At 42.2% G+C, this 17,701-nt stretch overlaps 1 protein-coding gene across 1 annotated transcript in view; it reads left to right on the top strand.

Moving 5' to 3' along the window:
* The window catches only part of LOC128544924 (deleted in malignant brain tumors 1 protein-like), a 145,007-nt gene that overhangs the window by 70,536 nt on the left and 56,770 nt on the right, over positions 1–17,701 (top strand). The window contains exons 14-15 of the mRNA XM_053515236.1: positions 5,130–5,429; positions 11,352–11,362. Coding sequence (XP_053371211.1) covers positions 5,130–5,429; positions 11,352–11,362 — 311 coding nt within the window. The remainder of the gene's footprint in view (positions 1–5,129; positions 5,430–11,351; positions 11,363–17,701) is intronic.

Here is a 17,701-nt window from a genome sequence, read left to right as displayed (position 1 = left end):
ACCTCGGGGAGGAGTCCTCCAGTGACGCGGCGCCGACACCGGAGCAAGCTACAGCTCCGTGCCCCGTCCACCAGCGAAGCGACCTACAGCTGCGCCGGCGATCCCCACGCGTTCATCGCCCAGGTAGAGCTAGCCGCCAAATTCGCGGGCTGGTCCCCGGCAGAAACAGCCGTCCGGGTGGCCCTCTCGTTGGAGGGTGACGCGCTGCGGGCGTTGCAAGATCTCCGGGCTGATGAGCGGGACGACTGGTTAAAGCTGCAGCAGTCGCTCTGTTTCCGTTTCGGCGCAGGAGACCGTAACGAGGCCGCGGGCGAGGAGCTGGCAACCCGCGTGCGGAGCGCCTCTGAGCCACTAGGGGCGTTCGCCATGGACCTGCGATCTCTCGCGCGCCAGGGCTACCCGGATTTCGGACACGGCCAGCAGGAAGAGCTAGCTCGTCGCGCGTTCCTTCGGGGAATCCGGCCGTACCGGCTTCGCGAGCACCTCCGGTTAGCGGCACCGGCGTCCCTGTCCGAGGCGCTGCGCGAGGCTGAGCGCGCCGAGCCCATCTTGGGTGAACACCGCGGCGAGAGAGCCGAGCGATCTTCGGTGGCTCGCGGCCGCTGGGTAGGTGAACCTAGCCGGGGACAGGGCTACCCGTCGCGGCTAGGCCTCGACCCAGCCGGCGAGTTTCCGCGACAACGCCGAGGCCAGGGATACCGCTGCAACGTTCTCCGGCCGGAGGACAGCGTACCCCAGCAGCCGTTAAACTAGCTTCGGGGGGCGCCGAGGGAAACCGCCTCCCACAGCCATCTTTGTTCCCCCAACTGCCGGATTTAACTTCCGGTCGGGACGTGTCGGAAATCGCGCGGGGGTCTACGTGGACTGCGGCCTGGACAACGTTTCGCTGCGGGCGCTCGTGGACACCGGCTCTACAGTTTCGCTGCTGCGCGGGGGATTGTTGAAGCGTGGAGAGCGCGGTCGTGTGCTGCCGGACCCGGCCGTGAACATTCGCACCGTGTCGGGGAGTTATTTGAGGATACGGGCCTGTCGCACAGTGCGAATACAAGTAGGTGCAGCCATTCTTTTTCACCCATTCTTTGTGGCGGATATCGAGGATGATTGTATCTTGGGATTAGACATTTTGGAAAGGTGGGGTGCGGTACTGAATCTCGCAGACGGGACTCTGCGTGGTAGTTTCGGTTTAGCTAGGTTGCTAGTGCCCAAAGCGCAGCTGGACGAGTTAGTAGCACGCACCAGCGGGGCGGAACTTCCGGTGGACGCGCCATGTAAACATCCGGTAGCTGTCCGAGCGAGAATAATGGCCGAGCTGATGCGGCGTAGCAGTGTAGGGCTAAATCAGACGCAGACCGACGCCGTGAAGTCCCTTTTGCACGAGTTCGCAGATATTTTCGCAGTGGATGAGCGCGAGTGCACGCATACCGATTTGGTGCAGCACAATATCGATACGGGTAACGCCGCTCCTGTTCGGTTGCATCCTAGGCGCCTCCCGTTAGCTAAACGAGCTATAGCCGAGCAGCAGCTGCGTGAGATGGCCGACTCGGGCATTATAGAGCCAGCATCCGGACCGTGGTCTTCACCCGTTGTACTTGTGCGTAAAAAGGACGAATCGTGGCGGTTTTGTGTGGACTACCGGCGGTTAAACGAGGTGACGCGCAAAGATTCTTATCCGTTACCGCGATTAGATGATGCGCTGGAACACGTTGCGTGCTCGGCGTGGTTTAGCTCGTTGGATCTGCGTAGCGGGTATTGGCAAGTAGAGCTCGCCCCGGAAGCACGACCCAAAACCGCGTTTTCGATCGGACAAGGTCTATGGCAATTTCGGCGCATGCCGTTCGGCCTCTGCAACGCTCCCGCTACGTTCGAACGGTTGATGGAGAGAGTATTGGCAGAGATCCCTCGCAACCGTTGTGTCGTCTACTTAGACGATTTATTGGTGCACGGCAAGGATTTTGCGGTCGCGCTAGCTAACCTACGGGAGGTGTTTCTAGCTATCCGGCGGGCGAATTGGCGGCTCAATCCCAAAAAGTGCCAGTTGTTGCGGCAAGAAACTGTCTTTCTGGGACACGTCATTAGCGCTCAAGGGATTGCCACCGATCCAGCCAAAATTGCCGCGGTACAGAATTGGCCTGAGCCGTCAAATGTGTCGCAGCTGCGCACCTTTCTCGGGTTAGCGTCGTACTATCGCCGATTCGTGAGGGATTTTGCTACGATCGCCAGCCCGCTGCACGCGCTCACAAGAAAGAACCAGCCGTTTCGCTGGGACAGGGAGCACGCGCGTGCGTTCACCCGGTTACGGGAAGCTCTGGTTACGTCGCCCGTTCTCGAATATCCTGATATAGCCCGTACGTTTATTCTCGACACGGAAGCGAGCGATGTAGGGCTGGGGGCCGTCCTGTCTCAGGTTGCCGGGGGCAAAGAGCGTGTTGTCGCGTACTTCAGCCGCGCGTTGTCTGGGCCGGAGAAGAATTACTGCGTCACGCGGCGCGAGCTGCTTGCGGTCGTCGCGGCCCTTAAGCATTTTAGGCCGTATTTATATGGGCAATCCTTCTTGCTGCGGACCGACCACGCTTCGCTGGTGTGGCTGCTCAGTTTTAAAGAGCCCGAGGGGCAGTTAGCGCGTTGGCTCGAGCGGTTGCAGGACTATCATTTTACCGTTCAGCACCGAGCAGGAAAATTGCACGCTAACGCCGATGCGTTATCCCGCCGGCCGTGCAGCAAGGAGCGTTGTCGACACTGCGAGCGGGTTGAAGAGCGTGTGGGTGGTCACGACATCGAACACACCCCGACCCCCGTGAATCAGAACATTCTCCCTGCGCAGTCTTCCGAAGCCCCCGTCGGTAATCGGCCGTCCGAGCCGGCGTGCAGCCGAGTCACTGCAGCACCTAAACCATCGCCGGTGGTCGTTTCGCCTGTGCCACAGATGGACTGCGATCAGCTAATGGTCGAGCAGGAGAAGGACCCGGCATTGCAGCGGGTATTAAGTTGGGTTAACGCGGGCCAGAGACCGGATTATGCCGCCATTGCCCACCTGGGACCCGAAGAAAAAGCTCTCCACTCGCAGTTTCACCGACTAGCGTTGCGGGGGGGTTTACTCTACCGCCAGTGGGAACGGCCGTGTGGCGCTGGCGAATCTTTTCAGCTGCTGGTGCCGCGGACTTTGCGGGCATGTGTGCTGGGGATGGTTCATGGGCACGCGGGTTCGGGACACTTTGGGGTAACTAAGACACTGCAGCGGTTGCCTGTCCGGTTCTACTGGCCGGGTTGTCATACTGACAGCGAACTTTTTGTTCACAGATGCGATGTCTGCACGGCAAAGAAGGGCCCTACCCAGCGCTCACGAGCACCCTTGCAAGACTTTCGGGTGGGGGCGCCCATGGAACGTATGGGCGTGGACATTCTGGGGCCGTTTCCCATCTCTGATCGCGGGAATCGTTATGTGCTGGTGGCCATGGATTACTTCACCAAGTGGCCGGAGGCGTTCGCTGTTCCGGATCAGAGCGCTTCCACCACGGCTCGAGTGCTGGTGGATGAGGTGTTCAGCCGATTCGGCGCCCCGGAGCAGTTGCACAGTGATCAGGGGCGTAACTTCGAGGCGGAGGTGTTTGCGGCGGTGTGCGAGCGCCTCGGGGTGAAAAAGACCCGCACCACGCCCCTGCATCCACAAAGTGACGGCTTCGTGGAGCGGTTCAACCGAACACTCACCACCCAACTCGCCGTGCTTACCAGCAACCGGCAAAAAGATTGGGACGAGCATTTGCCTCTCGTGCTTTGGGCGTATCGTACAGCGGTGCAGGAGTCCTCGCAACTGACGCCAGCTGCGTTAATGTTCGGTCGCGAGTTGCGCACGCCTGTGGATCTGGTGTTCCGGCCCCCGCCTCAAGTGGATTTACCCACGAAACCAGGTTTGGATTATTTTTGTTCATTGAAAGACAAACTGTTTCGTTTCCACGAATTGGCGCGTAGACACTTGGCGGACGCCGGGGTTAAGCAGCGCCGCGTGTACGATACTCACAGCCGGGGGCGCGACTTTGCTACTGGGGAGCAGGTTTGGGTCTATTCCCCCGGAAGGAAAAGGGGGCTCTCACCTAAGCTTATGTCGCACTGGGTGGGCCCCTGCACGGTCGTCGCACAGCTCTCTGATGTGGTCTACCGGGTGCGGTTGACGGGGCGGTCGCGATTGGTCGTGCTCCACCGGGACCGGCTCGCTCCCTACCAGCCCCACGTCAGCAAAACATCGAGCTCTGTGGAGGCCGGTCCGCCTCAGGAAGAGGGCTGTGCCCCGCCTTCCCCCGCAAAAAGACTCCGGCGTTCACAACGCCAGCGCCGACCACCGTCACGCCTGCTAGACTGAGTTCGCCATGGTGACCGGGGACGGTCACAGCTCGGGTGGGGGCAATGTGGCGTGGGCGGGGTTTTGGGTAATAACCATCATGCTTTGCGGGAGGGACTGTTTATGTGTTCACCGTGTGGGGGAAAGGTGTTTGGTTTAGTGGCTTCAGCCAGGGTATGTGTGATAGGGTGTTCTTCTTTTAAGCCGTCTCATGTGTTCGTGTTGTGAGATTGTGTGCTTAAATAAAATACTCCCAGCCATTTGCATTGGGCAGCAATATAAGCTCGCTCGTCTCTCCACCATCCTTTCAGGCGATAAAAACGCCACATTATTATTATTATTATTGTTGTTGAAAGAAAAAAAAGCTCATTGCAATGCTGTTACAATAATCCATAACAGGGTGATGAGAGATAGCAGAATTACTCTCCCCTCCCAAAGTTGTTTATCCTATAACACTACATAATCAGGTGTTTCATTCCCCTTACACCATAGTAGTCTATGAACATCTTTGTTAAAAAACAGAAATTTTCCTAGGGACCAAGTTAATTTTGTCTATTTGTTTATTTCAGCAGCTACATATAAATAGATTTGCCTTCTCTTTCATTTCTTTTAAGAGAACAAACAGCCATTTTATAACTGTAAAATGCATACACAGCCCTGTATGATGTATCACCTTGGATTTTCCTTAAATATATTTTCCAGTACTAGTTGCAGTTCTAATTTTAGCTACAGTATAAAATAGAATTCTTCTCTTCACTTTTTTATTTGATGAGAGACCCCGCTTGTTGGTTTGTAGGAAACTTGCAGAAGCCCAGTATATCCTTCAGTGCTGCTGGTAAAGCAAAAATAACAAGGGGCTACAGCTTCTCCATCATCTGCTCCACTGAACCTCAGTATCCAGGAGGTTTGTTCAACTTGGAGCTCAGTGGATCCAACATCACCAGAACTCAGTCAGCTGTTAACCACTCAGCTGTCTTCCTTTTTTCTGAGGCAGATTTTGTCCATCAAGGAAACTACAGCTGTACTTATAAAGTCAACGTGTCTTCACGCACCTTTACCTCCCCTCCCACTGAACCTCTGTTCATCACTGTGAAAGGTATAGCAAAATAAACTAGTTCTGTTTTTTGTTTGTGTTTAGAACAAACTAAATTGTATTTGCTTTTAAGACATACTGTGTTCAGCAGTGTCATCAGACAGTATCTTGTTCTGCTTTGTTAGTTAAACAGCATTTGTAGGAAAACACAGATGTGGTTGAGATCCTCTATTCATTTTCTTTTCTGCTCTTCAACTCAAGTGTACAATTTAGGTTATATGATGCCTCTGTTTATATAGGTATAACTGTCATGGAAATAGTGGGATTGCAAGCGAGGCATAAGCGCAGGAGGTTAAGATTTCAAAGATGTTTTTAATAAAGAAAACAAACATAAATAAACACAAGCAATAAAAAGAGACTCTAATAAACAAATCCATAAACAGGCGAAACCAACACCAAAACAAGGCGAAACCATTTCCAAAACAAGTTTTCCGACAGTATAACAGTTTATCAACACAGATGCAAAACTGATGTAAGATTGAATTTAAAATCCTGACTTCTAATAGCCAGCTAAGCCAGTCACCTCGGTTCAGGTGAGTGAACCTATCACCTGACCGAAGTGCATTCTGGGAAACGAAGTTCAAAACAAAAAAAATAAAATAAACTGTTTGGTAGGGTTGATGTGTAATAGCCTAATGAAGCATAATTATTGTGGGAATCCCAAATCACCTGTTCTGGTATACGCTGAATGCATTAATGAGGTACTCGGATATAACTTGTGTTTTTCAGTTACAGTTTGAAAATCTAAATCTGATGATGACAGTGATGGTGGTGGTGATTTCTCTCTTAGCATCTCTGACTCCCTACATTGGTGTTGGAATCACAGCAGGACTGCTTCTCATCTTAGTTCCATTCATTTGCTTTGTGAAGATTGAGAAGAAATGGAAACTCCAGATGGGTAAGAAAAAGTAAACTGTGTAAGTTTGGAGGTAGCATTTTGTATTCCATTAATAGGACAAGTTGCATTTTTTTTCTTTCTTCTAAACATTAAAAAAAACATGATAAGGGAATAAATAGCTGGTCCACAATACTCAATACAACTATAAATCCATAAAGATTATTGTGGTGTTCTTTAATAAACAAGAAAATGCAATTAATGAAAAAAATACTGTGATATAAGAGCCATAAATACATCAGGGCATGGTGGTAGAAAAATAATCTTTAATTATAGATATGTGCTTTATTTATTCATTTTCAACTTTGGCACTGAATGTTGTTTTATTCAATCCTTTTTATTATTCTTGCTGAGTCAAACACACAGTTCCTTGACATACAAATAACATTAAAAATGTCGATTTTTAAAAATTATTTTTTTATAGGGGTCACAAAGCGATATGATCTTATTCAATCAAAAGAGGAAACAGACAGCAATCATGATTGTGACAACACTGTAGCAATTTTCCTCCTGAAGGATGATTCAGGTGACTGTGATAATGAATATTTCAATTATGAGCTTTGGGAACAAATAAATTACATGGACAATGACTATGAATTTACAGAAGCTGTGTACAGTAGTCTGAAAAATTAAATTCTTTTGCAGTATTAAAAGGTTAATATGTCTACCAATAAGTAACACATTTAGCCATACAAATATGGAAAAAACAAAAATATTAGGTTTGTATATGATTCCCCCAAGTTAACAGATGTGGTTCTTGACCTAATAATAATTAATGTACTATAATTCATATCATACTGTAGGTGTTTTCATTTACATACTGTATATTTTAGCAATTTTAGATTGTGTTCTTTACACTTTTACTTTGGTCTTTACAATTGTAATTAAATTACAAATAAACAGTTTAACAGCGAAACACCACAAAACACACTTTTTGGATTTTTGCTAATTTTGGAAAGTTATTATTCTCTAACAGCCTATGACCCACTTCATGGAGTATGTATTTGATTATTATTGATATTTGTTGTTGTTAAAGAAATGTTCTAAATTTAAGTTTCGAGAAAACAAAGAATTTTACTTTGAACAAAGGCCTTATGTCAATATAATATTTTATTACGGTGTATACACAGTATATACTGTACATACTGTACAGAAAAATATAGACTATTTAAACTCTAAGTAAAAAGCACATAATTATTGATAACAATATTTAAAACACTTATTAAATTCTATATATTATTAAATATCAAATTTGCCTGAAGGCAGAAAAAAAGTTAAGAACATTCACAGAATCGTAAAATAATTCACTGCCCATTCATTTCCATTAAAATGAATTATTGATTCAATAAATTTGTATTAATGCAGATTGATTTTAAAACCTTACAGCATCTTTAGATTGTGTTCTTTACAGTTTCTCTTTAGTCTTTACAATTGTAATTAAATGGCATATTAACAGGTTATTTATTTACAGTATTTAACTTTTTGCTCTGTCTTTCTCATACTGGTCTGTCTTTACAGCCCTATTATACATACTTACCTTTTTTATATTATTGTGTATTAATATTTGCAGCAAGTCTACTTGCTTCAAGCCTATATAAATTTAAGTTTACCTTAGATGTGCATACCACCTAAAGTCTTCCTACTGCTTTATATTATGTTGTTTAGACATATTTCCAAATACTGGGTCACCATGTACAAGGTGGGTCTCAGACGATTTACAACTGTCGTGGTGTTTGTCATTCCCTTGCTGCAGTTAGTGTGAGAGTAGGGGTAATAAAGGCAAAACAGACTGCATACTGTATGATTAAAGCACTTCTACTTGGTACAGTATACTGTATGTAGGCTATCTCAGGAATCACTTACCATTAATTTACCATTCAAGATAAATGATACAAAAAAGCAGGGTCACAGTTGTGCTTTATTTTTTATTTGCCTCTGAACCCTGGACTGTGTTGCACTGGACATTCTGGTGCCTTTTTATCATGGCCAGCATTTACTTTTTTTATGATTTGTGTAGCATCACAAGCAGGTTACTAGTTTACTGGTTCATAAATGGTGATCAATGTTGTTCAGTTCACCTGCTGTTGGTATTAATGTTGGCTGATGGCTAATTAGTGTGTATTAAAAGTCTTGATTTTATTTCATACTGGTTTATTGATCATTTATCCTAATGTCATTAAAATTACAGTAGTTAAGAGTACATACAATTATTTTAATATAAAATATTAAAATGCATCAAGTGTAAAATGATCAGTGTTTTATATAAACTTATACCAAGTGCAAAAAATACGTTTTCAATGTTGTTGGTTTAATTTTTTTTCAATAATGAATATTACTCATTAAAATGTAGTTCGTTATTTGTGTTAAAGAACTCTGATTCACTTGTAACTTACAATAAAAACTTTTTGTGATTTTTTTTAACTTAGAATTTGCACCATTTTGGCAACATTTTTTTTCTTAAGTGCCTCCAGCACAGTTGCAGAAAAGTTGTTTTAGACAGCTCATCATGGCCCAACAACTTATTAATAGACTATTTTCTCACATTTCTATAAAGTGTTTAGAGACCACGGTAGAGAAACTGAAGTGATGAGGGGAACTTTTTGACACTTTTGACACCTCTGTGAGATCTAACGTTTTTCTTATCAGTGTGGTTTCTTAAACTAAAAGCACAGCAAAACAGTGAACCTCAAGCACAGCAAAACATGTTTTTTATGCTTCCCTTATTAATGCTGAAAAGAGTGTTATACAGTAGGTATTTTCTGGTTCCAATAATATAGTCCAGCTCATTAACAAACCTTTCTTGGCATGAAGGATGTATATAAATTCCCTAGTCATATTTTATACTATAATTTTATACTCACAAATATTGCTTTATCTCACTTTTACTTTTTCCCATTATAATTCATTATAGTAAACTTAGACTAGACACTCAAGTGTTGTCAAAAAACCTAACCTGCTCAGAGCCATGAGAAAAGACCAGTTTCATTCTGCGATTAACACCAAATGAAAAAAGTTCAAGGAGGGTGAGATTTTCTTACTGCTTACCAGATACAGTATGACATAAGCACTCACCTGAACCGGGGAAAAGTAATTAAGTTTATTATAAATAGCCTGACTGAAGCTCAGTCAGGCATCTAGCTTTTGTTGTTATAATTACTATTATGATTTATGTCGGTGTGGTTTTTGTTAAAGGTTAAAGCTTTAAACGTGCTCAGAGAAAAGAGCTTAGGTTTTGCTTTGTGTTTTGACTTGTCAATAAAAACCTTTATTGAAACGCCAGCTCGCCTCCTGCAAATATGCCACGACCACACACACACCGATTGAGGAATCATGACAGATATTTACACAATTGTGTATAGCACATTTACTAAATTGTTGATACATTTTTTTTCTTATACAGATTAATGTTGGTATAATGCAGTGTTTCTCAAAGTGTGGGTCGCCCCACTAGTGGGGAATACAGACATTTACACAATATTAGGGAAGTACCTATTCTAATTCATGCTATTCTTTATTGACAATAAAGATTGGACACTTGAAACTAAACAATCAAATGTAAAGAAATTGATCATTAATACAAGTAAATTAAAATAACCTCAGAGAAAAGTGGAACCATAGAGCAACAATAACGGTTTAACGTCGGCATGTTAATTGCAGAGGAACAATATATGAGGAAACATTCGGTATTATATATGTCATTTCATTTATTCCAGTGTGTATGCTGATGTTTCTGTATTTTTGTTTAAAAATTTATATTTTATCAGGCAGTACTAGTCTGGCATTTCTAGTTTCCAGTGCGGCAAAAAAGTTGCTTTTTGATCCTTCACATGATGAACAGAAAGGAAGATCAATATCGTTCTACGCTTTTTGTTGGTGTGCGGCAAAAAAAAAAAATGTGATGATCCCTAAACCATTCGTTACGCCGTAGAGAAAAATGGTGTTTATGCTTTTAAACATGTATAATTTAAAGCGGATGTAGCTGAAAGACAATGTGGAGAGGAAATATATGTGGGTATCTTTAATGGCGGGTTTATTTACGCAGCTATTGAATTCGGAGATGCGAATATCAAACTAACTTTACCGCCGTCACAAACCGATGTTACAGTATGCGCTAAAATGCCCGCCTGCCACGGATTGCCCCCCTACATAATCTCTATCAAATATTATATTAGGACATACACTCAAAGGTTTATTATTATGGAATATATTATTACTATTATAATTAACTCTAGGCACGTGACAGCCGTCGATTAATACAAATCCCCAAAAATGATTATTTTATGGCACATTTATTTTGCAGGGGTTTGTCAATGTACAAATAACATTATTATAAGTAAAATTTTAGAGCATAACACCGGGTCAGTAGTGTACTGTATGTAGTGAGCATAATAACATCAATGGATACATTTGTTATATGGACCACAAAAAAGCAGGTGATTCAGCATCATCAGCCTAATCAACCAAAAATCCATCCGAAAGGAAAACATAATGAAGCCTACTGTATGTTACGCTTGAATTCATGGTGGGGATGGTGGGGGCAGGAGAGACCCGTGTGTGTTTTGTGTCTTAAATCGCTGGCAGCAGACAGCATGAGACCCAACAAAGTAGGAAGACACTTAGAGACAACACACGCCAATCACGTTAATAAACCACTCGACTTCTTTGAAAGAAAGCTCTAGATAAGTGTGGAGAAAGCCTGTTATAACAACGTGTATTTTATCTGTTTTGAACTTGGTGTTATTTGATCTTATTGGTTTAGAAATTGATATTTCAATTTTCGTTATCATCTTGTTGACAAGTGGGGCTTGAAAATTCGCCCACCCTCTTAAGTGGGGAATGACAGAAAATGTTTGAGAACCACCGATATAATGTGTCTACAGAGTGGTTGCTTAAAACCACAATTAAGAAAAACACTCCCATTACTCATTGATCCACAAGTAAATGCAAATGATATCCTTATGATGGCTGAAAAAAAAAAAAAGCCTTTAACAAAGACATGGAGGAAGGACCCTACGTACTTCTCTACCCAGATGGCTCCAATGTCATTAACATTCCAGGGACAGCAAGGCCCTTTACACTGAAAGACTACAGAACAGGAATTGGAAAGCCATATTCAAGAATAAACTCGTTTATTTGCAGAAAGAAGGACTTTGAAGGTTAGTTTTTATAGAATTTATGTACTTTTTCTCTTAAGTTTTTATGTTAAGTGTAGTAAAATGGTTTGTTCTGTGTCTAGGAGAAGAGGTTCTCAGTTCAGCAACAGAAGTTGTCATAAGAACTCGAAATACTGAGGTATCTGACCTGGCAGATACACTGGTAAAATAAGATTAATAAATTAAATTGATTTTTAATTGTTAAAAAAATATATACAGTATATTTGTATAAACTAATTATTATGAGTCTTCTTTCAGCCAATAAGACCCAGGCATACAAGCACACCAGAAGAACGTATTAATAATAAAATGTAAGCTGTTTTTTTATCTTGTCATGTTATGTTCATTATTAAAATAGAACAAATGGGATACTGTATATCAGTGCTTAAAGGGATCATCCAGAAACATTTTTCATTAAATGTTAATATGATTCTTTAGGGTCCTAATGAAAAGTTTGTAATATATTTAATAAAAAATTCTCAATGGTTGTGTAAAAAAAACACTACTTTTAACTGGTAAAAACTAGCTCTGTTCTCAGCAACCTGTTTCAGTAGATAATCACCTTAATGCATTGTTTATTATAAACGGGCGATTAGGGATTATACAGAGACGGTTGTACATAGAGAAGAAGCCATAACCATGTTCTATGAGAGTATAAGTTAACTTACACTCAGCATTTATCGTGATTATTAGAAAAGGCGATCTGCAGAGATTCATAGAAAAAGGAATTACTCACTGAGCCTGGTGAAGATGAAGCAGGAACACGAAGCGTTAGTACAGATCCATTTTCAGGAGCAGCTTTGTAGCAAAACCTGCTTTATATTCACCCGCGTTTATAAAGCAGTCTGGTGAAAAATTATTAGTGCAAACATGAACACATTTAGGTAAATCGGCGGGGACGATAGCTTTAAAAAACTAAATTCAGCCACTACGTCCTCAGCGGCTCAGAAGTCGGTAGTGAATGACGACTGCTGTGTTCGCTATTACACCCAACAACTGTACACCACACTCGCTTAGGCGACATTTTGCTCCAGCGGTGAAAAACAATGGCCGACAGCTTCTTCTCACTCGGGCCGGGTCTTTGCTAAAACACCAGTGTCAATCAACTAGTGTAGGAGCGGCCTCTTGTGGTGTGGCGTCACATTGCAAGGCATTTGAGATTGGCCTGATTTCAGAAGGGGCATGTTATTGTAATAAATGAAAAGAAAACCACTGGGCAGCTCTTTATCATCGTAGAGTGGTTGTGTACGCACTCTCCTAACACACAGTTCAGTCCAAACAGCTTAAAAAAATGCATGTAGGCCTGTATGACCCCTTTAAGTGTGATAAACATCTGATTACATCTGTTTGTTTTCTATCTTTAGTGATGTGGAACCATCGCCAGGAAGTGTTGTAGAGGTTAGTGTTATCAGTGGTTTGGGGTGATAAATTCATGCATTTCTTTTTAAATATGTTCCTTTTTTGGTAGAGAATACATGGACGTGTATGCACCTGTGATTACTGAAGAGGATGATGAGCTTGTAGCCACAGCACAATGTCTTGACCTCCCAGAGCCAATAGAGTAAGCTACAAAAAAATGCTGGTTTGCCAAATACAAAACCTAAATTACACTGATTACATAGATTTAACATTCTCTTGCCATTGGTTGAAAACGTGTCAGCAGATTTAACATCATGAGATCCAATGTGTGGAATGGGGCAGTCAGAGAATTTAAACGTGTCTCATACTCAGAATTCACTGACATGTTTATTAAGTTCTCTGATGATGCTGGAACATTTAAAGAGGGTCTTGATACAGGTGGACCAAGGCGTGACCTTACTTTGCTGATGAGCTGCCTACAGTGTCGCCCCATTTTTGATGGACCTCCCAGTAGTCGTTACCTGGTATACAATTCAGTTGGTATGTATTTAACATAAAAAGTTTATTTATTAAAAGTCATACAGTATGTGTAAAAAACCTATTCAGTGTGTGATTTGGCTTTACTTTCTATGACGGCTGTTAGGGAGGATGAGTATTTCTTGGCAGAAAAATGATTGCTGTGTCAATAGTTCATGGAGGACCAGGGCCCCGATTTCTTTCACAAGACCTGGTAAACCACATTGTAAACCAAACCACTTTCAGTGCCACTTTGAAAGATGTCACAGATGAGGGTATAGTGAAAGCGCTGCAAGAGGTATGGTAATAAACATGTACAAGTATTTTAGTAACCTTGCTACTAATCACTTGAGCAGATGATTAATTGTTAGGATTATCAGTAGCAAATTTAGGACAAAATAGCTTTTAAGTATTTAATAAATGTTGAATTATTTCACTTCCATTTCCAAGAAAGGAAAAAGGAAGTGAAATAATTCCTTTTCCTTTTTCCTGCTTGAACCTAAACAATGTTAACCAAATTAAATTTTCTTAAGAATAATGCATTAAGAATGCAGCCGCTTTGATTTTAAAAAACAGCACCCTGCTTCAGACTGCTGGGTGTTTTCGACGTGTGAACAGTATTGAGGAGAAACATGAGATTGTGAAAGAATATGTCAAGTGGTATGTGATTGACAAAAACCACAGTGTAATTAAAAGGTACACTTCACTACAAAAATACACATACACATTATATTCTTGGTAAATGTTTAATATTTATAACAAATATAAAGTATAACTGCATTGGTCTTAACAGGTATTTCACAATATTACTATTTCACTAAACAATTTACTGTTAAATGCATGAATAGAAAATATTTACAAGCCTGTTTACAGATGTGGTCATTAAGACGCATGTGTACGCGTGTTTTCCCGCGGGATGCCTCAATTTAGCGCGCGGCGCGCCGCGACTTGCCGTAAGCAACATTCGGGAATTTAAATAAATGTGTTGTGCTTTACTGAATATCCACCAGATGGCGCATGGAAGGACTTTATTTAAACGCCGGACCAAGTACTGTACAATAAAGAATTGTGTATAATTACTTAGTCTAAAACAATATTGTTCCCAATGCTGAAGCAAACATGAATTTTATTTTGCTTTACAACAGATCTTTCATGATAAATGTGTGTATATGTGCTTTATATTATTTTCATAATGATGAAATGAGATGCCCAAATTCGTGCTTTAAAATTCTTAATAAGTTTCTTATATATTTTTTGTAATGTTTTAACAGGGACAAAACAGTGAAAGACATGGCAATGTCTCGGTTTACATGGTGTTGAAATTAATTTAATTTCCTGATAGTAGGCTATCTGATAGTCTTAACTATGCGAATGTCCTGATTCGTGAATATGCCAACATATCTTATTTAAAACGTAAAAAATGTGTCGACATCATCAGAAGACATGAATGAACTATATATATTATATTATTAAGTAAATATTATTTTATGACCATGAACTTCTTCAAGCTTTTTATAATAATCATCATATTTGCTGTTTGTGTCCAGCATTTAATAATTATTTCATCCATTATTTAACCACGGCTGGAAATAATAGCTGGAATGTGATGTGATTGTGAATTCATGACTAAAATAAAGCAGTTTGTCTTTTGTAAAGTACTTTCACTTTACAAAAGGCAGCGTTTTTATCAAAAGGTTGATAAACGTGTGTTGTACAGTATATACACCGCGACAGCGCGCGCAGTTACTCACTTCTCACCTTTCATGTAGGTCTGCTCGGACTAATTCGTTTTAAACCCCTCAAAAATGTGTGTGTATACAGCTCAAAACCTTCATCAGTTATTAACGATAGCATCTATTTAGAAAAAATGCGCCAGTGATTTCGGAGCTTCAGGAAATCTCCCGGCGCTCTGCGCATAACACCGGGCCAACTCATGTCGAAAAGAATTTATAAACGGTTTTTAAACGTGGGCTATTGGTTTTTTTTACTTATAGTATTTGTTAATTTAATTTAAATGAGGTTTGGGCTCAGGACTTCGATTCGGCATCGTGATTCTCCTCTTTAATTTACTCCATAGTTTTAATCAGCGCTCAGCCGCATGCATGGAGTTTTCCAGAGCGCACCGGCAGAAGTAGACTAATGATTATGAACGCGTCGGGAAAACAGCAAGCAGACTGACTCTGACCATTTATAAAAACGTTTGCGTTCATTTTCTGACGCGCTCAAGTTCACCAAAAACAATACAGAACAGCGCAGCTTATTTGCTTTCAAACATTTATAAAATCACGTTTTTTCGTTATTGTAAGTGCGCTTAAATAAAAGTTGAGTCTTATAAAGGCATGTAGTCTTATATAGTTTTATTATATAGTTTTTGCACATTAATCAGAGTCCTCATCTGTTACATTTTTGAGGACAATAGTTTTTTTTAAGCCTGTCACGGCGTGCGCCCAAATCAATATCGCTCCTCGCTCACTAGTTAGGCGGCCTCTCCTTCAGATATGCGAAGAAGCGGGGCTGCAGAATTAGGCACGAATAGTGAAGAAGAGCTCTCCTTATAAAATACTCGGGGTTTGTTGGTTTACAGTGGATTTTACTACGCGGTGTGAGTGAGACGCGCGCACACAACGCGGAAGTGCGGCATGCAAACGGGGCAATTGGAACGCGCCCCAGGGACTTCAAAGAAGAGCAAGCGCAAGCGGACGGAGGCAGGAGCTGCTGTCCGCGGATGGATGAGCTATGTCCAGCTCTGTACCAGCATGTCATGTGGGCATTATAAGACTAAAAAGTGGCAGCTGGCACGCCTAAAAATAGACGCAGGTTAATTTTTTTATAGTCTAAATTAAAATCCTCCTCTTTAGTGCCTCCTATTCCTATTAATCCTATTGTTCTTTTAGTGTCACTGCGTGTGCTTACAATGCCAGACAACATTCAAATGCAAATTATTCACTCTCCCCAAGTGTGAATCAGCTGTTCTCACCTAAACATATTAACCTATACGTTCTCACCTAAAGTGTTTAGGTGAAATTCCATCTATACAAGTGTGACAAATATGCAAAGAAAAAAATAGGAAGGGGCAAATACTTTTTCATGGCACTTCACATGTAGTCAGATTGTTCCACTGGGCTGAAACTGTAGCAGGTGGAGTTATAGCACTTTTCAAATCACACTTACTATACACTGATATGAATAACTTTGAATGATGAATTCTTGCTTAATATGATCTCGGGCTTGCTCCACATTATAAAAGCAAAGCGCGGAGATGGAGATCAGAGAAGTACGTGATGTGGTGGAAAATAGGCAGTGGCGGTTCTACACTGAATTGCTCCGCGGGCGAGACTCCCTCCCGCCCCCCGTCAGCGCCACTTCTAACCAACGAAAGAGCCACTTCTAACCAAGGAAAGAATGCTGGAGAGACGAGTGAGCTTATTTGCTGCCCAATGCAATGGCTGGGAGTACTTTATTAGGCACACAGCAGGTATGGCATGAGCAGCACCTTCACTCAGGAGCCTACATCCAATTCAGCGTCAGCCTGGACTGGAGCACATTTCCCACGTCACACACCTCAACACACACACAACAGGGCAGAAGTCACTAACCCAAACACCTTTCCCCATCATGGTGAACACACCGACATCCCCGCAAGGCATGCTGTGAGGTGAGTGCTAATGTGTTTCATAGCTTAAGAAAAAAAAATCTCAATTGCAAACATGCATTTAGTACTGAAGCATAAGTTGATAATGTAATGGCTATATCGTGGTATTTTAGTGAATAGCACCGGAATTTTGAGCACTGGCTGAGATTCGAACCCGGGTCTCCCGCATGGCGGGCGAATCACCTACCACTTAGCAACCAATACCCGTCTGCGTTTAAAGCGCGTAAATATAGGCTAACGTCATTACAGCCTATTACAATAATAATAATAATAATAAATTTGGAGAACTACTACTACTAATAATAATAATTCTGAATGAAAATGAAGAATAAATACATATCAGTTTGAGCTTGACACGTTTATGAGCTCTGTCGCTTGCCGTCAATGGGCGCCTAAGAGACATAACATTTTTCGGCTTCAGTAGACACACAATACTTTAGACTGAAAACACGACTGCCCCCTACAGGTATTGAAGGGCATTTTCACAGCTTGCCGCGCGCACTCGCGGCAAGTCGTGGGATCCCTTTTCTGAAAACGTGCGTTTTTAAAGGCCAGATCTGTATGCTGATGATACCCAATTACATATCTCAACAAAACCAGACGAAATACCCAAATTGTCTAGATTAACCAAGTGTGTCCAGGACATAAAAGATTGGATGACCAATAACTTCCTTTTACTAAACTCAGACAAGACAGAAAT

Source organism: Clarias gariepinus, chromosome 16, assembly GCF_024256425.1.
Source record: "Clarias gariepinus isolate MV-2021 ecotype Netherlands chromosome 16, CGAR_prim_01v2, whole genome shotgun sequence".
NCBI classification, from domain to species: Eukaryota; Metazoa; Chordata; class Actinopteri; order Siluriformes; family Clariidae; genus Clarias; species Clarias gariepinus.
This window is presented reverse-complemented; position numbering and strand designations above follow the sequence as displayed.